This window comes from Cygnus olor, chromosome 2 (genome assembly GCF_009769625.2).
Source record: "Cygnus olor isolate bCygOlo1 chromosome 2, bCygOlo1.pri.v2, whole genome shotgun sequence".
In the NCBI taxonomy this organism is placed as follows: domain Eukaryota; kingdom Metazoa; phylum Chordata; class Aves; order Anseriformes; family Anatidae; genus Cygnus; species Cygnus olor.
The window spans coordinates 138,185,358-138,205,896 of NC_049170.1; the positions used below are offsets into that span (position 1 = coordinate 138,185,358).

The window sequence follows — 20,539 nt, forward strand, 5'->3', positions numbered from 1 at the left end:
TCCACCGCTCCCCTGACATTACTTGTCCACCTGCAGCAATGTCGGGAGAGGGAAAGAATCAAAATGAAGGAATTTGTATATGAAAACCAGTATATTTAGGTTTCCTTTAGAATGCAGAGATTTTTAAGAATTCTTCATGAAAATAGAAGTTTAATCAGAACCATGTACATGACTGCTTTAGAAAATTCTTTAGCAACAACTGAAAAACAAAAAACACAACCATGTGAAACATTTTACATTTGATTTTTTTTTAACATAAAAATTTCTTGAGTGGCAACCTGAAGAGTTTTTGACAGTCATCATTTGCAGCCCTTTGCCTTGTATTGTATTGCAGGTTTTGATTTTTAGAAATTACAGTGCACATAGAAAATGAATGAGTCATATATTTTAAAAGAGGATTTAATGTGGACACTACTTTGTTTTTAATTTTTTTGTTTTCTTTCATATTATAGATTCACACGTTAGTTGAAAGTTTGAAACTTTCCATCTCTGATCAGCAGCTTCCTATGTTTATACGTATAATGCAGCTTGGGATTGCTCTTTATTATGGAGAAATAGGCAACTTCAAAGATGGGGAAGGTGAAGATTCGGTATGCCACGCTAAGGATATGTTGGGAAACATCACAGGTAAATATAATTTTTATTTGTTGAAAAAAGTGTTAAAAACAGTATTTTCTTTTGCTTTTTGCAAATATGAATAACCAAGACCTAGCCATTGCAAAGTAATTTGGCAGTCTGTAATTTGATACAGTTAGTTCATTGTGCTGGTTACATATATAATGAATATCTTTTTCTTGTTATATTCTGAAACATCTTCGTATGGACCTCACAAAACTGAGGCTAAACTTAGATAAAGACATCTCTGTAGTTGTGACGTGGTAGGGTAGTGTGAATTTATCTATCACTGTACAGAGCAACAAGATACTTGTCCTTAGGTAACTTTGATTTTCTTTTATTTTGTCAGTGTAGTTCAGGTGTGGCTGCTGCCAGTTTTAAAGTGATGTGCTTTTTACCTTTCTTCGAAACTTTTTATTGAGAACTGATATATCATCATTTGTTCTAAAGAGCAAAACATTACTTTGCACTGTTTTCAGTAGTTCCAATATATTTAAAAATCGTCTAGTCTCCTGCTTTTTATTTTTATATAACGTGTGTTCCCTTTTGGTGATACTTTATGATCATTTACTGTGATGTGATCTTCTGAAAAAGGAGGGGTGAATTTTCTTTGCATGTGGTTAGTGTCTTGAGGAGACATTTTGCATATCAATCCAAGGTTGAATTTGTGTCTGGGGGAGTTGGATGCAGTATTTACCACAGAGGCAAGAGTACTGCATGATGACTTCTGGAAAATTCTTGGAATTGTATGTGAAGGTGATGCGTCAGCATTAAGCTATGTTTATAGTATTAGAGTAGTTAGAGACCTTCAGTGTAAAACATTAATAGATTTTGTTCCGTTTAAGAAATATATAATTTCAATTTCCATTTTTTTTGATCCTGTATTGCTGTCTTCTCTGACTTCAGAAAAATAATATCTAATTGGAAAGATTACAGCAGTGGAATTTGTTTTTCACAGAAAAATAGCATTTAGTGTTGGTTGGTACAGATAACCATTTCACTCTCATGCCAGATGTAGAATTCTCTGTCATGCTGCCACTATGTGGAACACAGCAAATAAATAAGATGTCTGTAAATAGTTCTCCTGTATTTTCTTTAAAGATCAAATACTTTTCTGTACTCGAAACTATTTGCCTTACAAGAAATGTGGAGTTTGTTACACCATGTGATTAGAAGTACTTAATTATTAACATTCTGAAAATATTGAATTAATTTTCTCCTGAGACTTTAAAAAGCATGGTTTCTAGAAGAATCCTTAGTGTGCATTTCAAGAACTCTTTGCATCTAACCAATGCTTTGATTGTAAAGTTGGCAGAGAAAGGGCGAAGAGCTGTTCTCTGTGGTGTTGCATCACCCTTGCTTTCAGACAGAGGGTTGTATCTGTACCGTGGGTGTCTTTCTTTCATTCCCATCAAAGTTCAGCCACCTTTAACCCTTCATGCTATAGCTAATTGTGGTGTGTTTAGGGTTGCTTGAATTTTGTAGCTGGATTCCTGGAGCTACTAAGGTGAGTAGGACCATTTGAATGTAGGAGGGTGATAGAGGATAGAGAAATCCTGTGAATCAATGAACAGCTGGGATTGGTAGGCAGTGGGTTTCAGATGAAAAGGTCCAAGGACTGGAGAGGGAGATTAGCTGGGTAATGAGAAGATTGGACAGAACATGTGTGTACGGAAGAGGATGCAAGTGGATAGGAGAGAGACAGAGGTTTTGTTTGTTTGGCTTCTTTTGGTTAGTGTGTGAGATGGGTGGTAAAACAGAAATACAGCTTAAGAGAAGACTGAAGTTAAAACAAAAGGCATCTGCCTACAAACACTTTGTGTTTTCTGCATCTGGAATGGAACTCAAGATTCTTATGTCCAAATATGAGTAAATTCTTTGACAAAGTGTCTCTTGTCATCCTCCTTTCTAATGTATGTCCTCAAGAAGGTTAAATTGCAATTGCTGTCTGTAAATCTTATGTGGTTTTTCTGAACAACTGTGAATGTGATTTTTTTAGTTTTTCATAAAATAGCTATCTAAAAAAGGAATAATGTGTAATTTCATACTGATGTATGCAGTTGTTGTCAGAAGGGTCAGAAATTAAGCTATGGTTGCAATGACAAGAACTACCAAGTAGGAAATCTGTAATTTCCTATGCAATCTTTGTTCAACTATGCTGTACTCAAACACTATTCCACTAATATTCCACTTAATTATGTGATCATGTATTTTTGACAGAATTATCCCTTCAGAACACAAAACAGATGGCAATTGTTGTGTTGCCAAGCCAGAGCTGTAGAAACTGTTCTGGAAGTCCATTTCTATCTTTACTACAAAGTAGTCTGTTGCATGTAGCCTAAAACTGTTACCAACTGTTTTTCTTTATGCCATTTATGCTTGTTTTCTGCGTTAGACTTCAATATACATTTGTAGGCATACATGTGCACGTGCATGCACGCGTACCGTGTACACACGCACAAACAAAACTTTTTGATACCTAATGATTTTTTTACTCACATTCAGTGCCAGTATACGAATGCAAACATTACCGTGTTATCCATACCATCAATTTGTGAGTTAACTTTTTTTCTTTTTCTGACTTCATATTATATCTGTGACTGGTAAGGAAAAAAAACACTTTCCTCTTCTTGAACACTTCATGATGCATTTGTCATCACAGTTTCCAACCACAGATTTGAACTTTTCTGAGGAAACTTCAAATATGCTACTATTTTCAGAAAAAAAAAAAAAAAGGAATTAAGAAAAATAATAATGACTTGCAATTTATCTACTGAGCTATATTAGCCACACTTTTTTTCAAAAGTACCGTGTTATGAAATCCAAGACTAATTACACTGGAATTGTGCCTGAATTCTTTACAGTTTAACAATGTACTTAACCTACTTCATAGGTTATGTTTTTATAACTCTTTGAAAGTGTTCTGAAGATTCATTAAGTAGTTCAGCCCAGTAATTATTAGGAAGCAGTCCTAACCATTTCAGTTTAAAGAATTTATCTATATCTTCGTCTTTTGAATAGAACTTCTTGTATTGTTGTCAACTGAATTCATCAACTATGCATATTTATGGGTATTCCAGCAGCAATTTGAAGTGTTGTTGTACACCCACATGTAAGAATAGGATCGTGAAATTTGGCAGCAGGGTTAGCTTGTGTCATGAACATATGTTTTGCTGCCTCTGAAGAAAATCTACTTAAATTCTGTTATTTGGAAAGCATTCAAAATACAGAGGTAAAAATTATGGGTCAGAAATACATGTGGAAACTGGCTTCAGTACCATAGGTGAATTCAGTTAATACTGCGTGCATGATGAACCATGTTCCAGCTCAGGGCTGAACAGGGCCTTCGCTTCTGAGGATTTGAGACTTGTCTGCATTGTGATCTTGGATGTCTTGGTAGTACAAAGAAGGAAATTGATGTGTTTCAGTGTAAAAAGATACAAAAGTTAGAAGGGTTTGGACAAGAGTATGGCAGTGGTAGCTGTGGGGGGCTGGGGCTTGAAAATAGGCTTTTGGTTTGTCAGGTAAAAGGACTAATGTAAATAGAAATGAAAATGACTTTGGCATGAAAGAGGACAGGAAGCCAGGATACATCAGAAAAATGGAATTTAGTTGGATGGAATTGCTGAGGTTGATGATCTAAGGCTGAAATACTGTAACTTTTTTAATAAAGTATGATACTGAGAGGTTTGAGCAATAGGAAAAGCACAGGAAGAGGAGGTTTGGCACTTCTTGAACAAAGAAATCACAGAATGGCTGAGGCTGGATGACTCTGGAGGTCATCTTGTCCAATTCCTGCTCGAGCAGGTTGTCCAGAACCGTGTCCAGGCAGCTTCTGAAGACTCCAAGCAGGGCGATTCAGTGCTGTTGCCTGCACAGCACAGAAGTGCTCTTGGTGGTTGGAAGGAGCCTTCTGTGTTCCAGTTCATACCCATTGCCTCTTGTCCTGGCACTGGTCACCAGTGAAAAGAGCATGGCTCCGTCCTCTCTGCACCCTCTCTTCCTGCATTTATAGGCTTTGATCAGATCCCCTGCCCCAAGCCTCATCTTCTCCAGGTTGAACTCTCCCAGCTCTCTCAGATGCTCCTCACAGGAGAGGTGCTCCAGGCTCTTGGACTCCTTCAGTATGTCCACATCTCTCTTGCACTGGAGAGTCCAGAAATGAGCATGGTGCTCCAGGTACAGCCTCACCAGTGCTGAGCAGAGGGGAAGGATTACCTCTCTTGACCTCCTGGTGATACTTTGCCTGATGCAGCCGAGAACACCATCAACCTTCTTTAGTGACAAGGGCACATCACTGACTCATGTTCAGCTTGGTGCCCACCAGGACCCCCAGGTCCTTTTCTGCAAAATTGCTTCCCAGCTGGGTAGCCCCCAGCCTGTGCTGGTGCCTGGGGTTGTTCCTGCCTGGGGTGAAGGACTTTGCAGTTCTCCTTGTTGAACTTCATGAGGTTCCTGTCAGACCACTCCTCCAGCCTGTTGCAGTCCCTCTGGATGAATGATGTTCACGTGATCAGCTGCTCCTCACAGTTTTGTCATCTGTGAGTTTACCAAGGGTGTATTCTACGCCATCACCCAGAACATTAATGAAAATGTTAAGTAGGACTGGACCCAGTATTGGCCCTTGACTAACTCTGCTCATTACTGACCTGAAAATAGACTTTGTGCCACGGATTCACCACCCTACAGGCCTGGCTGTTCAGCCTATTTTCGATTCACCTCATTGTCTGCTCATCCAGCCCATACTTCAACAGCTACTTTGAGATTGGGTGTTGGGAAAGGTTTTACACTGACAGGGTGATCAGGCACTGAACGGGCTCCCCAGGGAACAGGCCACAGCACCGAGCCTGCTGGAGTTCAGGAAGCATTTGGACAATGCTCTCAGACATATTGTTTGATTTTTGGGTGGTCCTGTGTGGAGCCAGGAGTTGGACTCTGATCAGTGTGGGTCCCTGTCAACTTGTGATAATCTATGATTCTATAGGGTATTATGGGGAACAGTGTCAAAGGCCTTACCGAAGTCCAGGAAGACAATATCCAATGCTTTCCCATCATCTACCAGGCTGGTGGTTTCATTATCAAAGCATATCAGTTTGGTCGAACAGGACTACTCCTTGGTGAATGTATGCTGACTGCTCCTGATGATTTTCATGTCCTTTTTGTACCTGGAAATGGTTTCCAGGTTTAGTTGTTCCATCATCTTCCCAAGGACCAAAGTGAGGCTGACCAGTTTGTACTTCGGTGAGTCCTGCTTCTTGCCCTTCTTCAAGATGGGAGTGACATTTGCTTTCCTCCAGTCATCAGGCACTTCTCCCATTTGCTATGATTGACCAAAGATTATAGAGTGGCTTCACAATCTTATCTGCCAGCTCCCTCAACACTCGTGGGTGCATCCTGTCAAGGCCTATGCTGTAGGGAACCTGCTTTGGCAGGGGGCTTGGACCCGATGATCTCTTTGAGGTCCCTTCCAACACCTACAATTCTGTGATTCTGTGGACTTCCAAATGTCCAAACAGTGGACAATACAAACAGTGGGCTAAAAATGAAAATGAAGAAGTGCAGAGCAGGTGGGTGGTAGCGTAGCTGAGATGTGTCTGCACAATGAGTTGCTGAGCAAGAAGCTTGGGACAGATATGAGAAGCTGGGATCAAGAGTGTGAGCTCAGTATGAGCTGCTGAGCTTCTGAGGGTGGTTTTAACAGTTCTGGGTGCTGCCTCTGAATGATTGCCTTGAGATCCATGCAGATCTGATTGTAACATATGGAGCATGCTTCTCAGGTGTAAAATGGCAATAATATAGTTCCATTCCAAAGGAATATTGTGAAACTTTCTATTATTTGTAAAGCGCACTGGCCCTGCTGTGATCTTTACTCTTTCTCAAAAAAAAAAGGAAAAATCAAGAAGTCCTCTGTGAATGTGAGTAGTTAACAATCTTACAACACTAAATAGAATAAATGTTGCACAGATCCTACGCAACTCAGATTTTTAATGTACTGAGTACTCCTTTCTGAAAACTCAGTGGTAAGAACAGTAGCATGGGGAGTGTTTAAGATACTAATGGAGCAAAAAGCAGATCAAGAGAATGAGTTTAATATATTGTCAACTTTGGGTTGAATTATATTTGGGTTGACTGAGAAAACCAGCTGCAAATAATTGCGATAGCAAGAAATTAGAGGTGAGCATTACTTGTTGGAGAAGGGGTTGATTCTGCGATAAAGTACTAGGATAAAAATGAGAGAATGGAATTAGATTTACTTATCCATGTTTGTTTGACTGAGGAAATACAGTTGGGCACTATATTGAAGAGTTTGGGTAGATGAGAGTTATCAGTAAACAGTGGAGAAATGGTTGCCAGTTTGGCAGAGTTGATATCAAGATAAAAGGTTGTGTGTGTGCCAACTTACACTTACCTGTTATTTCTCTTGTTGCTGCACTTTTTGTGTGTTTTCTCTTGAGAATCTGAGACATGGAGGTGCATGTATTATTCTTGCAAAAGGCTGGGATACGCTATGCTCTTTGGGCTCCTCATCTTTCCGTGTGCTCTGGAGTGAGCAGTCCATGCAGGAAAGCCAACAGTCATTTTTTTTCCTCCAGTCTAGCTCTGCTATTGGAGTGTCTTCCTTGCTGATACGCTTTGATAACCTCCCAAGGAAACTAGGTGTACTTGAAATTCATATTTCAACAGGCTGTAAAGATGCAATGTAGATAGATAGCAGTTTGTGGGATCAGTGGCATTGTGCAGCTGTCTAACAGCCAGTGTGACAGTGAATAACTTTGTTGTAGGCTTCTGTGATAGTGCATTGTAAGTGGCTGCTGAGATTCCATATGCTGAGGATGGGTATCGAGTTCATTGTATGGAGATGGCCAGATTTCATTAGTTTGGAATATACGTTTAGGCACATAGAATTGCATCTGCCAACATCAGTTAAATGAACAGCAGTTAAAATGAATAGCAAAGAAAAAAAAGTTAAAATTCCAAAATTATAAAATGCCTAAATTAGGGAGATAAAATTTGTTTATATTAAAAGTTTTAATTGTTTAGGAACTATAACTTTTTTTGTGGAGAATTAGATTTCTCTGAATGCATTTTTAAAATCTATTTTATATTGTCTTGCAATTTTATTTTTTCTTGAAAAATATTAATACTCCTTTTTGAGTAGAAACCCACAAATCTAATTACATTTTGAAGGGCACTGGCATCAGTCACACGTAGACCTTTAGTTTTTACTTATTGCATAAAAGCTTAAATAGCAGATTTCTTTTTTTGCTGCTGATTTTAAAAGTGGTTTAATATAAAGGCTGAATATAAGCATTTTCTTAATGTTTCCAGTGAATAAAGTGTACTTCCAATTGTTCTCTTTGAACTTGTGTGCAGGGTATGAAACAAAAACACTTTCAGTTTGTCATTCAGTTTGGCAAGGCAAGACAACTAGCACCTTCTTCTCTCTGTTGGAGATCTACACTGAACATACCACTTTGAGCTTAGTTGTTTTGTAATTTGTACTTCAACCAGAGGCTCTTGCCCTGTTATTGTGGCATTTCAAGTTGTTTGATCTCCTTTGTCATTAAAATAGAACAACCTCCTACCTCTTGCCCTGCTGCTGGTGTTTTGGAATTACTATCGCTTGTTTTGTAGCTCACCCTTAACTAACTCTTGCGCATCTGCTCATAATTTTATTGAGGTTAGGATATTGTTTAAATGATGGCTATTTTTAAATAATTGATTAACAACCCCAAGTAAAATCATGGGGAGCACTGTAGAGTGATTCGTGGTGGTGTTTCAGCACTTCAGAATTGTGGCATTATTCTTTCCAAATTTTTTAGGAAAATTCCAATTAAGGTGATTCGTGTCTTCCCCTCCTTCCACCTTCCCTTGTCCATTAGTTCTAATGTAATGTAGTTTCAATTTACAGCAAGACAAGACAGCTGGACATGGAGAAGCTTGGGGAAGTTTGTTTAAGAGATGAAGGTACATAACTTGAAAAGTGGGTTCTCTGGAGTTGAACCTGAAGCTTTCAGATGTTGCAGTAACAGTCCATACCCAATGGACTGTATAACTCAGCGGTAAAAGGGAATTACACTTTTTTCCCCTTGATTTATGGTAGTTTCTAAGGTGGGAGCTTATTCTGGTCAAGTAGGAGTCGGAGGTTTCAGTTTAAGGAAGATGATATTCTGGCCGCAGGAATAAGAAGAAACCTTTGGCTTACTGTTTTGCCATCCTGACTACCTGAATCACTGCAGCAGGTTGTCTTCTACAAAATGAAAGTGGTATCTCTTAAATGTGTAAAAGTACTGTCCCTTGAACGTGTGCTGTTGTAATATCCATGGTACAGCTATGATGGCATCAGATTTTCAACTAGAAAGTGTTGGGGCTAGGTGCAGTTTGCTTTTAAATGGAGATGCGGAATACCTTTCAGACTAGAATTTGGTACGTAGGATTTTAATTTCTGCTGGTGTTAATGCCACTTCTAGTTACATGTCAGCTCCTTAGTCCATACTGCTGTGCTAGTGTACTGCATGTGCAATAGGACACAAGACATTATTTTTAAATATGTACTATGAAGTGAAACTATTTAAACATCAACACGTTAACCTATTAGCATAGTGAATATTACAGGTTATCTTGTGGGAGTCAATTTATTGTCTTTCTGTGGTGTAGATTCATAATGTGTATCTTCTTTTGAATAAAATTCACTTTGGCAACACAGCCACTGAATAGCTGTATAAACATATTATTAGGGGCAACTTTTACAAACATTGAACTTGTTTTTTTCTGTACATCAGTCATTTCTATGTGTTCTTTAGATAATAAACATATGCAAAGGAAATGGTACAGAAAATGTTTGTTACTCTGAAAGCATATATGCTACTATATTCGAGATTCCCCAAGGACAGTTCATGCTGCAGGGAAAAATTTAAGGTTTGTTGCGTTCTCTAAGTCAGCACCAATACTGTTGTCACAAGATAACTCCACTGCAAACCTCTCTTTTTCTATTCTTAACGTGATTAGTTCCAGAAGTTATGATTACACAACTAATGATATTGTCGTCCTAGCAGTGAGTTCGTAGTGGCTTCTTTAGCTTATAGCAGTTAGAACATGGACGAGGAAATTAATTTTAATATCTACATTATTTAATGATAAAAGAATGAACATCTACAGCTGTGTTCTTGAAGTACTTATTAACTTTAATTTGTGCATTTCATGGTTGATTCAGCCAGATGAAAATTCATGTTATTGCCAGAAGGGATGGTGATGCATTCCCTCCCGCTTCCCCCGGTGCCAGCACCTGTATTTTTGTAGCCACGGGCAGAGCTGGATCAGGGACCTTACCTGGCTGAAAACTAATACAGGCAGAAAAAAAAGTAAGTACAAAGAGTAATTTTCTGCTCAGTTAATTCCAGATTTTGGATGGGAGATGCTGGTTTCCAGACTCTTAGTCAGAGATACCTTAAGTATCTCCAACCGTTTAAAAGTGAATTTCCAAAGATCAAACTCAATCTGAACATGGAAACAGATGCAGCCGTGCCATACGGTCATTTAATTTATATAAAATTTATTTCTTAACTGGAATCACTGCCCTAAACTATGAAGCAAAGTTCTTCCACTGTGATCTTAGCTATGGTAGCTAGAAAGGGTAGAGACAGAAACTTGACAAGTGGTGCATAGCATAATGTTCCACTGTGCTTCTGGCCTTGTGGTGGTGGAAGAGTTCCTGTGGGTTTTCTCTCTTGATGACTGAATAATTTTTTGCACTATTCTTTGTTCCCTTGCAGTATACATTAAGACAAAGAAATTTCTTAATGCTGAGATAAATAGTCAAAATTGAGATTGTACAAGTTCCTTCAGCGTTGTAAGAAGATGCAGAATAATCATCCTGTTTCAGTAGTGCAGCAGAATTTCCATAGAGGCTCTGTATCACCGCTGTTCTTGGGTTATAGCTAGCTTAGGTCTGTATGAGTACTTGTGATGGTTTAAGGTAAATTGTTAGTCTGCTTCCCTGCAGTACCCTCACAGATGAACATTATTTGCTACCACTGGCAAAAAAGGGACAGCTGATAAAATGTGTCCTTACCCAAAGAATTTTTGCTCCTTAAGAGTTTCTGTGCCTTTTAGATGTTTAGAGAATCACTGTTAATATTATGTGGGTAAATTTCACACTGGCAAAAATCAGTTGTGTTGTGTCAGGTTTTGAAATTTCTTGGATTTATGGCTTAGATATAAGGATGCAGTACGAGACAGTTTCCTTTTATTTCTTGTGTCTTGCATATGTATTAGAGGTTCATCTACCTTCTTCTGCATTTGAAGGAACATATAAACATGCCCGGTACACAATTTTAGTGTTTGCTGTGATTAGTGTAGTCACATAATGAATGAATAAAATACTGGGGAGAAGAAGCTGAAGGAAGAGCACAAGACTGAGATTTGATTATTGTGTAGTGTCAAGGTTTGAAAATGTGAGCATGTAGAAGTAATAAGCATCAACTGAGTAATGATTTTTTATCCCAATTTTCTTGTTTTTTCAGCATGATAGGTTTTCCTAAAAGGTAGCCATTAAGAGAATGGGGTCTTCTGAACTTCCAGAACTTGCCTTCTGTTGTGGCTTAACCCTGGCAGGCAGCAGCTCAGCACCATGCAGCTGCTCGCTCACTCTCCCCAGGTGGGATGGGGAGAGGAAACAGAAATGGTAAAAGTGCAAGAACTTGTGGTTGAGATGAAGAGAGTTCAGTAGATAAAGCAAACAGCCACGCTTACAGGCAAAGCCAAAACCAGGAATTCATTTGCTACTTCCCATCGGCAGGCAGATGTTAAGCCAAGCCCAGGAAAGCAGGGCTCATCCCGTGTGATGGTTTCTGGGAATACAAACACCATCACTCAGAACATCCCCCCCTTCCTCCTCCTGTATCCCCAGCTTTTATTGCTGAGCGTGATATGGGTTATCTCATCAGTCCGTTTGGGTCAGCTGTCCCAGCCTCCCTGCTGGCAGGGCAAGTGTGAGAAGCAGAAAAGACCTTGCAAACAACTGGGAGTGTTCTCGCCACTATTTTCATCAGAAATCCAAAACCTAGCATATACAAGCCTCTGTGAAGTCAATTAACTACATCCCATCCAAAACCAGGACACTTTGTTTAGTACTGCAGGCCTTCAAAGTATTACTTGAGGTACTTGAGGTGTTTGGCTCAAATAATTTGTATATTGTGGAAGAATTAAGAATGCATAGGTGGCCTATGAATTGCAGTGCTGACTGAGAAGCATTAGACAAAAGTGGCAAAATGTTTTATTCTGCTAATACTGTATAATAGAGTTATAAGACTAGTATAAATTCTGCAAGGATAGGATTTTTTTCTGATTTATGTTCTATTCCTTTTGTTGTTAGGCTTTACACAATTTACTGTTTCTTACAGAGTTATAAAAAAAAATCTGCAAAGGAACTGATGGAACTCAAGGAGAGCTTGAATTATCTGAATATAGCACTCATTTTGTCATCTCATCTCTCTCTATTACAAGCCTTGACTTTATTTATTTTGTTTTTCACTTTATTCTTCATTTTACTAACAAATATTTTGTGCTGGTTTGATTTATTCCTCCTTCCTCTCCATATGTCTTGTGGTGTTTTTGCTTTGATGCCCTTTCTGGAGGCTCTCTTACTTGAAGGCGGTGGTGATGCAGCATCACAGCGTAAGGTAGCGTGAGGGTTTATGTGTTCAAAGCCTGCTTGAGAAAGGCAAAACTGGTGTTTTAGGGATGTAGCTCAACTCTTTAGCTCAAAGCTTCCCGACATTTCAGTTTTAGCAATTTATTATTATTATTGAATAAGACAAAGATACTACTGTGCACCCTTAACTTCACATTAGCATAGGGTTTTTGTCATTATATTTCAGTCATATATAGTTGCAGTTGATGTAGTAATTAGCGTAGTTAATTAAAACCACAGAGGCTTTATGATTCCAAAGTACATACTCCTTCATGTATTATGTATTATAAAGGAATATAGATTATGATTGTTCTTCGAGGTGTTTAGAGGATGTTGTGGGTTGCTTTCTTGGTGTGTTTGTCTGCATTTTGACTGATTACATAACGGTTGTGGTAATTTTAAGTTAGTGATAGAAGATAGGTGTGTCTTCCTCTTACATCTTCTGTCTCATGCTATATAGATATAACCATTTTAGTCTGTTTGCTGTTCTGTCTTATTTTAATGGCTTCTAAAATACTAAGATATATTATAAAACAAACTTGTATTTGGCGTCTTTTTATTGTTGTACACATACTGCAGCAAGAGATAATCTAAATGATGACTTAATAGGACTATATGACGTGATATGACTACATAGACCAAATATTATATATTCTAAAATAGATACTTATATAATACATAATTATATGATATATATAGTATATGTTATATATATTATATAATATGATTACATAGGCCAAATATTATATATAGCCCACCTACGACACTTCCAAAGTTTTTCTCTTCCACCATTTCTTCTGTGTTTCTTCCTCTGCACAGTCTAGGCTAAGCTATTCAAGTCTGCTCCATATCAGTTCTTTTTCCTTCTGCTTCCGACTGTTCTGCCTCTTGGCCATTTCCAAGACTTTGTGCACCCTTTCTGGTTTCCTATATGTCAAGATTTATGTTTAGATTCAGAACTGATCTCTGAAAATATTTTTAAGGAAAGTGGTAAGGAGGTTTGCTTCGCCCTTCTGAGATGCCTCCAAGAATGTGCAGAGCATTCTCATGAGGGTTTTTCTTTCTCCTGTCCTGCCAGTGTCCAATAATTTGGGTACCTGTTGATCCTTATTCTAATGTGAAGACTAAAGCTTTGAAGCTTGTAAGAGTGGGGTCCTCTGAGTTTAAAATGAGCAAGTAAAAATGGGATATGCCTATCTCTGTTCTGTTTAATACTCTGTTCAGTATTATTTTCTTGAGGGAACAGTGCTACATCATGCACATCCGCATGGTCACTCTGAAGTAGTTAATACCTCTCTGGAGTCCATAAGAGTGATGATGAAACCAAATAGGCTAAGTTAACTGTGCTGCGCATAGTGTTACCCACTTGGATCATGAATCATGGAGAAATCCCTGTATTGTTCTGTATGCTACCTTTAATGTTTTTTCACAGAAAACCCATGTTTGGCTTATTGATTTATAGGTGCCATACTTGTGCTTTTTGCAGAATGCAGATAAACCTGTATCTTCCACTACTTGAAAAGCTGACTTAAAGGAGGTTTTCAACCTTATTTTTGGAGCTGTGTTGTGTCTACATTTTCTTTGCTATGGCTTTTTCAATTGAAGTCCTTTACTATTGCATTTTAAAATTGAAAACTGAAGGACAGTAATATATCATTATTTAGTAGGATTTAATTTGCAACTTCAGAAGGACCTTGATGGATGAACTCTTGAAAGCATGTGGTATAGAAGACAAATTCTGGTGTCACTGCAAACGATAAAATTATTGCAAAGAGGAAAATGTTAGTGATGTAAATAAGCATTTGGAAGCTTAAGTAGAAATTTTTAATTTCTAATCGTATGTTCTACCACTATACACCAAATATCAGTGAATGGTACATGGAATCTTGTCCTAGATAAGTTTTGCGTGCTATACTTTTGAGTATAAGAAATGAACTTTAAAGCATGGTTGATTTGAAATTTCACTTAGCTCTTGTTTTAAAAGGTACGGAAGATGAAACAGGCTCAGTGATGCAATATCCTACGCAGTATATTAATCAAGATCCTTATCTGCATCAAGATGATGATCAGCAACAAGGATGGGTTTCTTGGGCCTGGTCTTTTGTTCCTGCCATTGTGAGTTATGATGATGAAGAGAACAGTTCTGGTGGAATCGATGATGGAACAATGCTCCATCAGCAGAAATCTCAGTCCCTCAAGGATCCTATTATTTCAGTCGGATTCTACTGTACAAAGGCAACAGTGACATTTAAGGCAAGTATTTGTGTCATATTTGAGTTCATTGGTTTGTTGTGAAAGTGCGTGAAGACTGTATGAATGTATTTACTGTTTGATTTGAGACAAGGGACATTACATGGATGGAATAACAAAAAAAAATGGGGGGCGGTGAATATTGAAAGTTCACATCACATCATAATTAGGTGGTTTGGTTTGCTATTTGAGGTAGAATTTAACTGCAAACATTTAATCTTAAAGGGGAGAAGGGAAACCAGTTAATATACTTGGATGAATATTTTTGAGGGAGGGAAGCTTAAGAGGATTTTTGTGAAAGCTTATTGCAGTGCTCTATCCATCTATCGCTTGTATAAATGTATTTTATAATAAAAGAGTTTTAGCTTGGTAGAGCTTGTTCATGAATGCTGGAGCAATTTATTTCCTTTGTTTTCCTTTTTTCCTTACAATATGTGCAAATGTGAATTCAATTGAAATTTATTTTGAAATTATTATTCTTCTTTGCTCTAATCAAATTTCTAAGTAGTTGTTGGGTTTTTCTGATACTTTGTGTTTGCAGAAGGGAATATAGAGTTAGAACAAGATACTGAAATACACTGACAGAAATCAGAAATCCAGGTTCTGATTTTGTAAAATACTTTTAATACATGCCTTTGAGGCATTTGGATGAAGTGCAATGATTTCATAACCCTTAGATAATGTTTGTGCCTGCTTTATACACTCAGTATCATCAGAACCTCCTGTCATTTTGCCTGTTTGGCTTGCCAACTGTGCAAAAGTTATTGCTTTGAGCGGCTCCATGGCTACTTTCTCTTAGCTATTTTTGTTTGGTGGCATAGCAGAGCATTTAGCTGCTCAGCAGCTGGCAGAAAGGATGAAGCAAGTGACTTTGACAGTTGCAAGTATTCTGTTCATGTTTGAAGTCTTTAGTCTCCTGGCAAACTTGGTTGCAAAATTTGAGGATATGAAGCATCAGCAAACATTCAGTAATGTTCTTTTGTCAACCTGCTTCAGCCTTCATTGAAAAAAAAGGCTAAAAATAAATGATGTAGAATATTTCTTCTGCCTTTAATTAAACCTCTGGGACACCACTAAAAAAAAAAACCTCAAAATTCTCATTATCATGGTTCAGATTGGACTTTCTTTTGTGCTTTGTCATAAAGTATTAGTTTTATGTACTCTTTCCGCACGTGAGAAAACTTGTTAAAACAATAGGAACATGTTTTTGAACAGAAGTTGCTGGATTGGGCTTTCCTAATGTTTCTTTGGCAAGCTTGTGCATTTTATATTAGGAAATGATAAAAACTGCTTAAAATATAACATCTTTAATTCTATAAATTTTAAATGTGAAGTATGACACGAATATGGTGACAGTTAGGAGGAAAACAGAATTCATTGTTCTACTTGCATGTAAAGAATGTATGGAATTAATTTGTGGTTCATATTTTGGTTAAAAAATAAGGTCAAGTTTCCGCATTAGCATTCTGAACAGTTGATATCATTCCAGCTAAAAAATCATGCCAAATTAAATGTTGCATTTTCTAATAATGGTGAAAATGATTCTTGTAATGTCTGAGTTCTTTTAATCAATTAATTGCTTTTCCTCTGCAATAATTGCATACAGCTGAAGGGTGATCAGTGATTTTTTTTAAATCCAATTTTCATGGACATTTGGATTACAAAATTTTACTTTGAAACAACAACCATGTGTATCAAGTCTCAAAAATAATAATGAGAGCTTGTGGATATTTTATATAAAAATTAGAACTACTTAAGCTGTTCAACATAAAAATAAAAGTTTTTTTTAATGCAAAAGAGTCTTGAATATTTTGTCCCTCTCTGTCTTCTCCCTTTCTTTTAGCTCCAGGTTATATGCTTTTTAAGCACAGAGTATGTGTATTAGCACTTTAAATTTTTATATTGTAATCATGCAAGAAATATGAATGCATGTTTCTCTGAATTGCCATGACAAGAAACAAAAATAAGTATGATTGCAATTCAAAACATTTCCTTAATATTGTCATGGTGTTTAATTTTTTTTCTGGGAAGAATAAATAATATATTTATGGATTTTTACAGCAATTTACAAACTAATTTGATACCACGTTAATAACGTAGCTGCATATCTGTTTCATCTTTTCACATAGTTTCTCCTTAGATAAGCAAACTAAAAGTTCTGTAGTGGATTTAAAACTTTTTGTTATGGCATACTTCAACCAGAAGTTGAGTATGAGAAGTTCTAATATGGATAATGTGTTACAGCTGTTGAACTGCACCTGTTTCCTGCTTGTTAATAAATTTTGGCCGTAGTTTAATTTGTCCTCATCATTTCTGTATATTAATGACATTACTGCTGCTTAATACTAATACTGACTTTTATAAAGTGTTTATCCTATTGTTTTGTAGCTTACTGAAACGCAAGCTGAAAGTAGTTATTATAGCCCTCAGAAAGTAAAATCCAAAGAAGTTATATGCTGGGAACAAGAAGGAACCACAGTTGAGGTAATTTTTTGTTGACATTTTTTTATTATTATTATTCATTGTAAATACTGCAGTAAATAATTTCTAAGACAAAATATTTTGAATTACTTCATTAGTGATTTTCATGTTCTGCTATATTAGATGTGTTTATATTTAATAATCACACAGGTAGGAGGAAGGGGTTACTTTGGTGTCTGACCACCATAGCACTAGAAATTTAGAGATTTTGTATACATCCTGTTTGATTAACTTGCTGTTCATTTAAACTCTAAAGATATAAATGTGAACATATTCTAGTTCACTTTTTTCATCTTTTCTGTTTCTCATGGACTGGAATTCTTCAAAATACCACATTTTTTTCCCCACTAGGTCCTTATGAAAGGTGAACGTTTCTTTGATTGCCAAATAGGTTTTGTTGGCTGCCAAGCCATGTGCCTTAAAGGAATTATGGGAATTAAAGACTTCGAAGAAAACATGAACAGGAATGATGAAGTGAGTATATTACAGTATTAGTTGACTTGTTGAATACAGCAGTGCTGCTATGCTTTATTAAAATATTTATGTGCAAGAATTGGAAAAGCTGTTGTTATCAACTGTTGAATAAGTTTTTCAGATGTATCACTGGAATATAGAACTCAATGCCTTATCCTTAGGGTTGAGAAGAAGACAAACATCTAAGAGTGAGAAGCTGTGAAAAATAAGACTTTTTTTGACAACCGCTCTTACCCCCCGTTATTATATATGTTTTCATACTTTGATTCTGTATAGGAAATTAAAACACAGTTAAAATTTTTTGAAAGTACTTAAATCAGCAGAAGTTCAGAGGGGAAGAAATAGGAATGTGATACACTAAGGGTAATAGAGGTGTAACTCAAATAGTGAACAAGTATGTTTCATCATTTTTCAATAGCATTGATGGTGTGAAGTGAAAAGAGTATTAATTACTGTATTTTAGGTAGAAGCAAACTTAAATTGCTTAGTGAGACAAACCCAGGTATTCATATGAACTACTGTTAAAAAAAAACAGTGAACTGATGGATGAAATTGTAAATTCATTAGTAGGGATTTTTTAGTTGAGCTATAGATAAAGCAGTGCCATATTGTAGTGGAGAACTACATTTAAGCAAAATCAGCCAACTGCAGACCTTTTAGCATGATATTAGTTCCCTGTAAATTCTTAGAAAGTATTTTAAGAAGAAAAATCAAGAACATCAAAAACAGTATAAAGCAAACGTAGATGAAGGTAAAAGATACTGTTATTTGGAAAATGGTCAAATACTGTGATATGGTTTGTTGGGTCACGTTCTTGTACTGTCCCTGTGAGAGCAGTATGGCTTGTCATCCATTCTCAAATGTTTGTACACAAATACACGAAGCAGAAAAAATGAAGAATTAGGTGTCCTTACGTAGCTGTAGAACATGATATTGTTGGGAATACAGAAGTGTGGTGGGATGCAATATACAACTGGTATGCTGCAACCAGTAGTTAAAGGGTTTGCCAGAAGAACAGTCTGGGGAGACAAGGATAAGCCATCTGTAGGAGATGCTCTGCTGGCCTTGTTACAGACAAGGAAGACCTGGTAAGGGATTTGACAGTGAATGGCAGCCTTGCCTGCAGGAACTATGAGACTGTGAAGTTTAAAATTGTGAGTGAAGTGAGCAAGATGAATAGTAGATTGGTGTCCTTTGGATTTAGAAGAGCAGGTTTTGGCAGGATCCTGTGGAATAGTGCTCTAACGGGCAAAGAGACTTAAGAAACCTGGTTGAGTTTCAAGGACAGCGTTCTTTAAGCACAAGAAGCTCATTCTGATGTGCAAAAAAAATAAGAAAGTATGGCAGAAGTCCAGCATGGATGAACAAAAAAACTCCTGACAGTACTAAAATACAAATAAAATATGAAACATATCTTAAACTGCAGCATGCAAAAACTGCAGAAGAGGAACCCATTTCCTGGTGGTGGGCTGTGCTTACATGGCCGAGTAGCTAGCTGCCTGAAGAAAAACTAACAACCATATTCAGGACGTGTGTTGACTTTAGCAAGGCCTTTGAAACAATCTCATACACAGTTCTTACTCCTAAATCAGTGAGATACTGATTGGGTAGGTTGGGTGAAAAAGTGTCTGGACCACAGTGCTCAAAAGAGGTATGAAGTCCGACTGGTGTCTGCCTGCTTACTTGTGGCATCCTTCAGGGATCTGTACTAAGCCTATAGTGTTTAACATCCTTTCTAAAGACTGGAAGAGGTTCCTTCCAACTTAAATTGTACAATGTTTCTATGGGCCTCCGTTTGTACACTTTGTGTGATTTTGCAGTCTGTCTGAGTTGTTCTTCCAGATATATTTTGTGTTACTATTCTTCTTCAGAATTTTTCTGGTTGTCAGGAGGGGAGTTGTTTCTCCTCTTCTCTTTTGCCACATGCTGCGATGTATGTCCTGATTTCTGGGAGGATTTTCCCCACTGGTCCTTTGGGAAGCTCTGGATATTGGCTGTGTTGCTGTGTACTGGTGCTTGTACTGGAAATTAGTTTCCTCAGTTGTGTTTTTACAACTCTCCCCCTGGCCCTCCCCTTGTTGTGAGTGCCCAGGACCCTCTCTCCCTTTTTCTTTTCATTCCTGTCAAGTCTGGTGGCTCCTTCAGTTGACCCCCTCATCTCCTTTCTCTGTTAGCCTGTTGTGTTGGTTTAATCGAAGGAGTGTGACTGGGAGGGCAGATGTGTCCTTATGAACTAGTGTTGCTAGATAGCCGAACCACTGCGTCCCTGGTTCAATACTCTTGTTTAAGGGTAATTGCTTAAATTTTGAATTGTGGTTGGTGGGTGAGTGAATGAATTTCTTGAAGATTCGTTGATAAAGGACTTTGGGGCATTGCCCTTTTTTCCATTTCCTGCTACCCTTTAGGGTGGGAATTCAAGAAAATCTCTGCTTTTGTAGAAGCAATGATGTTGACACTGCTTCACCTGTTCTCTCTCTGTACTGGTACAGCTGGGACATCTTGCTTTTCATACGTGTTCCAGCTTTGTTTCATGTGGTCAAGAATAGATGGTTGGCAAAAATTGATCTCACGTGTATTCCCTGTTGGAAGGAATAACTCTTGGTAGTAAGGTTGTGTTGATTTTAGAAGGGCAGAGGATTTAGGATGTGGAGAATAAGGCGTGTAAAACCCCAGGTGAAGGAAGAGGAATGTTCAAGTAGCAAGTGGGTCATACATTGAAATAGCTACTTATTATGAATAGAATAGGTGAAGTGTCTGAAAGGCATTGGTCAGTCAGAGAAATGGACTGTGGAGTGACAAGATTGCATATAACTAAAAGGATGGAGCGCATTTCAGAGCAACAATGATCTAAATTTAATTTTTTGTTAAAACAAAACTAGTATGTGTTCTGTATTATTAGTTGTATACTATTAGCCCAGGCTGTTTTTATTAACTTGAAAATGGGGTGGGAGTGGACAGGAACATCAGCATTACTTAAAATGATTTTAATTATCTTACCTTCTTTCATGATGAAATATGTGACTGGAG

The 20,539-nt window shown here is 37.5% G+C and overlaps 1 protein-coding gene across 6 annotated transcripts in view; it reads left to right on the forward strand.

Moving 5' to 3' along the window:
- The window catches only part of VPS13B (vacuolar protein sorting 13 homolog B), a 473,584-nt gene that overhangs the window by 54,217 nt on the left and 398,828 nt on the right, over positions 1-20,539 (forward strand). For all 6 annotated transcript variants that reach the window (XM_040548605.1, XM_040548603.1, XM_040548600.1 and 3 more), the window contains exons 7-10: positions 453-627; positions 14,292-14,560; positions 16,946-17,041; positions 17,390-17,512. In XM_040548605.1, coding sequence (XP_040404539.1) covers positions 453-627; positions 14,292-14,560; positions 16,946-17,041; positions 17,390-17,512 — 663 coding nt within the window. The remainder of the gene's footprint in view (positions 1-452; positions 628-14,291; positions 14,561-16,945; positions 17,042-17,389; positions 17,513-20,539) is intronic.